This window comes from Carlito syrichta, unplaced genomic scaffold (genome assembly GCF_000164805.1).
Source record: "Carlito syrichta isolate Samal-C Ts95f unplaced genomic scaffold, Tarsius_syrichta-2.0.1 Scaffold306946, whole genome shotgun sequence".
NCBI lineage: Eukaryota > Metazoa > Chordata > Mammalia > Primates > Tarsiidae > Carlito > Carlito syrichta.
The window spans coordinates 72,984-77,948 of record NW_007251042.1 but is presented as its reverse complement, the minus strand read 5'-3'; the positions used below and the strand labels follow the sequence as shown (position 1 = coordinate 77,948).

Genomic DNA, 4,965 nt, shown 5'->3' with positions numbered 1-4,965 from the left:
TGTCTCTCGCGCTCTCTGTCTCTGGCCCTCCTCCGGCGACACCACTAGGGGGCGCCGGAAGCCCGTGGATGGCTCCCCGCCGTCCCTTCTCCCCCCGCCGGGGGGCCCAATCCCCCAGCGCTCTGAGACAGAGGGAAAAGGGGAAAGCCCCGTTGGCTGTCCCAAGTCCCTGCCCTTTCCCAGTCCGGCCCCCACTAAGAGCGGGACGACGCGGTGTCCGAAGAGGGAAGCAGGACCCCTTGTTTTTTCATCAGGCTGCTTTAATCTTTTGTGGCACGAGTCCCCGGAGCCGCAGGAGCCACCTCTGCCCGCTCCCGCCCTCTCCCCAAGTTCCCATTTCTCCAGGGTCCTTCCCTGTGGTGTGGGCCGCAGCAGCTTCCTGCCCGTCTGCAGAAGGCCCTTCGCTGGGGGACGTTTCCCGTCCCTTGGGGCTCCCGCAGACCCTGTGAAGCAAAGGAGCCTGGGTTATTTGGTGTGGGAGGGGGTCTGGGGGTCGGGGGTGTCTGTGAGCCTTCTCTTCCCTGAGCATCCTGGATGACCTGACTTCAGTGGATGTCCCGGGGCCTGGCCAGCTGACACAGCAGGTGACCCGAGCCCTCCTCTGCTACTGCTCAGGTGCCCTGGTGGCCGCACCTGCTCACCTGAGGAGTCCTAGATGTAGTAGAGAGGCACCTCGCCACACAGGGTGCTCACTGCCATGCCCAGGAAGGCCGGGTCTCCTCCGGAGGATGCTGGGCCGGCATCGCGCCCCTCCTCCTGGCCCAGCTTAGAGGTGGGCACCGCAGGCTTGGCCTGCAAAGAGTACCTCGTTTGGAGTCTGGGAACGGAGATTCCATCTCACCTGCAGCCCTTATTGTGGGATCTGAGGCATGTCGGGCAATCTTTCAGCATGCGTTTCCTCACCAGGAAGGAGGGGGCTGTGCTGGAGTCAGAAGCCCCCAGGTGGTGTGTGGGCTCAGCTGAGGCCAGCAGCTTGGCAGGGGCGTGGGGCTGGGGAGCGGGGAGGGAGGGAGTCGTGCAGGGGGGTATAAAGAGGGGCCGTCAGCTGGCAGCCCACGAGGAGCAGTGCTTTACAGGCGACAGATAGCCATCATCTCAGACATTCCTCCCAGCAGCCTTGGAGACAGACAGCCCACTCCTTTCACCCACACACCCACCTGGAAGTTCTGGAATTTTCTAGTTAGAGCCTCCAGACTGGGGATACTCTCTGGAGCCATCTTCATGATGTAGCAGCAGGTTCCAGGGGCTGGCTTGTAGGCGATCAGGAGCTGGGCACGGAAGGCTAGGGATCATTCTGGAGTCCCTGCCTTGCTCACTCCCTAACCCAGGTCCTTAGCTTCCTCTAGGTTGGGCACAGGAGTCAGATTAGAATCTGGGGTTCAGGCACCCCAAGGGAAGCTAAAGGCCAGGGGCAGGGGGAGAGATGGGTGTGTATCAAGTGGCCCCGCCGGGTGTCTCTAGTGGAGTCTTGTCATTGGTCCTCCCAGCCCCCGGTCAGGAAGTCTGGGCATACCTACCCGCTGGTAGTCGTACACTACAAGACCAGTGGAGCTGATGGAGAAGGTGGCAGTGGTGCCCGCATGCTCACTCAGGGCCAGGCGTTGCTGGGCTTCTGGTGCCCCAATGCTCATCTCCAGGACCTGGGGAGGGTCATTGAACTGCCTAGCTGTCCTCTTTTCCCACTCAGTCTTTGGTACCCATGCCCACCCTCGGTTCTTTTTACTCCAAGGCAGTTGCATCTTTTCTGAGGTTTCTGGAAGGCTGAGTGGAACTGGGTGCTGGCGGGAACCAGCTGTCTCACTGTGGGGCAGGGGCCCGGTGGGAAAGCCCAGGCCAAGTGGCCACCCCGTTCCTGCCTCTGTCCTTCCAGCTGTGGCCTTGCCTCCTCCCCTTCACTCCCTTTGGACAGTCTCTGCCCATCCCACCCAGCTCCTTTGTCTGACATGTCCTGTACCCACTGCCCAGCCCGTCCCATGCTGCCTGCTTACCATCTCAGTATGTTTCTGGCTCATGTGGAGACCCATAAGCAGGGCCCCTACAATCACCACAACGACAAGGACCACCACCACGACCACGATGAGAAGGCGTTTGAGGTGCACCGGACAGCAGGGGATGCCAAACCGGGCCCGGGGTGCCGCAGAGTAGTCCTGACATGGCGAAGCAAGCAGGGAGACAGGCATGAGGTCATGAGGCTAGCCCCTCCTCTCCCTGAACATACTGGACACCCTTCTACTCCCTACTAGGGCTGGACAGCCAATGCAATGGATGTGCAAGGGAGGCCTGAGGAGATCAGAAAAGGCTTCTTGGAGGAGGTGGCCTGGATTCCACAAACCCAGATACTTGGAAGCAAGGTCTAGTTTAAAGGGACCCAAGAGAACCTGCTTCACCTGTCTCATCTCCTGCTGTTTCCCCTAGACCTCTGGGACGGAGTGCAGTGGCACACTCATGGCCACCCCAGCATTGACCTGCTGGTCTCCGGCAATCCTTCTGCCTCAGCCTTTCAAGTAGCCAGAACTACAGGTGCGTGCTACCATGCCCGGCTAATATTTTATTTATTATAGAGATGAGGTCTCACCAAGTTGCCCTGGCTGGTCTCGAACCCTCTGGCTCGGGCAATCCACTCGCCTCGGCCTCCCAAAGTGCTGGGATGACAGGCTGAGCCACCGAGCCCGGCTTCGCTCCATGTCTTTATACAAACTACCCGCCTTCCTGGAATGCCTTCCTACTTCTACGTCTAATGAACTCCTCTTATTCTTCTGGCTCCAGCTCACATGTCGTTTTCTCTGTGAAGCTTCCTGTACCTCCCAAGTATTTAGTGGCTCCTTGCCCTCTACATCCCTTTCCATGGACCCCTATGGTGACTCTTAGCCTCTTATATATAGTTGTTCTCCAAGGGACCCTGTCTTAGTGGTCTTGGTGTCCCATCCTAACTTAGCACAGTCCTAGGTTAGTTGAGTAAATGAAACTGGATGAGGAAACAGGCCTAAGGAGGATGGAGAAACAGGCCTGCCACACACACACACACACACACACTCACACACACTCACCGGTGGACTCTCCATCAAGACCTCTTTGCTTCCCACGTCCATCTTGCCGCAGGCACCCTCCCTCCTCGTCTCCCAGGTGTGTGACCAGTGTCTTATATGTGTCAGCAGGGAGAGGGGACAGAGTCTTATATGTGTCAGCAGGGAGAGGAGACAGAGGTGAAGGACTGGGCCTCTGTCTGCCAGCCAAGCCCTTGGCTTTGAAGCCTGTTTGTTCCTGGCCCTCCAGAACCCAAGCCCTGATAAGCCAGCTTCAAGAGCCCCCAAGGGCCCTTGGCTGTGGCACATGAGTCCTCTTGGCCCCATAAGGAGAGAAGCTGGGTGAGCTAAGCACACTTGCCCTTGGGCCATCTGCACCTCTCACCGTGGGTGTCTTCCTGGCTTGCCTGCCTTCCTTGCTGGCTGGCACCTGCCCCTGCAGCCCTGTGGCTTTCCTTGTTCTTCTGCCAGCCCAAACCTCTCAGGCAGCCAAGGGTCTGACCATCACATTTCCCAACAGTTTCTCCATCACAGGGATGAACGCCAGGAAGCGGGTTGAAGAGGCAGCGCCTTTAGACCCAGAGGGTGCTCTCTAGAGGCAGGAGGTGTTTTGACATCACCTGGAGGGCTCATACATGTGCATTTCTCTGGGAGGGCCAGATTTCCACCTCAAGCATTCTCTACCTTACCTTGCCTCCTCCCACACACCTGGTGCCAACCTCAGACTTGCTCCCAGTCATTTCTTTCCTAATTCTGAAAACTCTGTCCCCACTGGTGGCAAACCCTTACACATGTGCGGGGATTTCCTTCTTTGCTATGGGCTTGTCTGTAAGCTGAAGGCTTCCGATGGCAGACTCCATGCCTGACACCGCTTGCTGGTGCTGGGACACAGCTGGGGGTAGTCCCTGGCAGGCTCCCAATCTCCTGTCCTCGAAGCAGCCCACTTGTCCTGTGGCCTATCGCCCCACCCTTCTGTACTCCCCTTTTTATAGGCTCTGATGCTAAATCAGCTTCGAAAACGCTACTCACCCCAATGTGATCCGTTTTCTGGACCATCTACCACCTCCCCCATTCCTACTGCTTTTCCCAAAGCCATCTCTGTTGTGTGTTGTGCAAAGTCAAGTCTGCCAATGACTTTGGGCTGGCTTGCCCTTTCCCTCTGGCTCCCCTTTGCTTGTTGTGCTGGTGACCTCCAAAGTTCCTTCACCTCTGAACTCTGGTGACTGTGTCAGTGCCCACACCTCCCTCTCTGGGTCTGGCTCCCTTCACTTCCTATCCTTTAACTCTAACACACCACCCTAATTCCTGCCCCTGGTCCTGACCCCCTCCTACCTGGACCGTGCCTTTCTATCATAAGCTGCTTCCCCACACTTCAGCTCTGGCAGTCTCCCTCCCCTCTCCCTCTCCAGCTGGAGGGTCTTCAGCCCCAGGGTTGCAAAACAGCATGGCTTCTCAGGAACCCTCAGGCCCCTGAGAAGCACAGAGAAGGAGAGAGGGAAGGAAGTGTTTACTCCCACCACCTTCCTCACCCTCCAACTGCCCCTTTAAATATTTGCCCAAGCCTCTAGCAGTCAGAGAATGTCCCAGGACAGTGGAAGCAAAGGAGGGGAAGTGGGAGGAGGGGCAGAGGGAGGAGGGTAGCGGGAGGAGGGGGACCAGAGGTCCTCTCAGCTCAGCCTCAGCTGTGTGCAGGTGCCAGATATAGGAGAAAGCCCACCTGGGGTGCCCACCCTGTCCACCCCCCAGGGTCTCCACTCCCGCCCCCCGTCGTCCTGGCAACACTGGGATTGATCGGCTGACTCACACGTACTGGGCGTGAGCCAGGTGGGCAGCAGGCCAGCAAGAGAGCCAAGAACTGCAGGCATTTCGGGGTCCCTGTGGGCATTTCGGGGGGCCGCATTGTCCTATCATGGGGCTTGTTCTGAGCAGGTGCTGAGGGTGG

At 58.2% G+C, this 4,965-nt stretch overlaps 1 protein-coding gene across 2 annotated transcripts; it reads right to left on the bottom strand.

Annotated features, from left to right (window-relative positions):
* Positions 1–243: 243 nt before the first annotated feature.
* SFTPC (surfactant protein C) lies at positions 244–4,965 on the bottom strand. Of its 2 annotated transcripts, XM_021715259.1 has the most exons (7): positions 4,828–4,965; positions 3,048–3,138; positions 1,989–2,147; positions 1,518–1,640; positions 1,158–1,268; positions 634–792; positions 244–443 (listed from the first exon to the last, which is right to left on the bottom strand). In XM_021715259.1, the coding sequence occupies exons 1-6, from the start codon at positions 4,932–4,934 to the stop codon at positions 652–654; spliced, it is 732 nt and encodes a 243-aa protein (XP_021570934.1). In that variant the 5' UTR covers positions 4,935–4,965; the 3' UTR covers positions 244–443; positions 634–651. The 2 variants fall into 2 exon arrangements, with proteins under 2 accessions (XP_021570934.1, XP_021570935.1); XM_021715260.1 differs by lacking the exons at positions 244–443; positions 4,828–4,965 and having other exon boundaries at positions 652–805; positions 1,150–1,268; positions 3,048–3,164.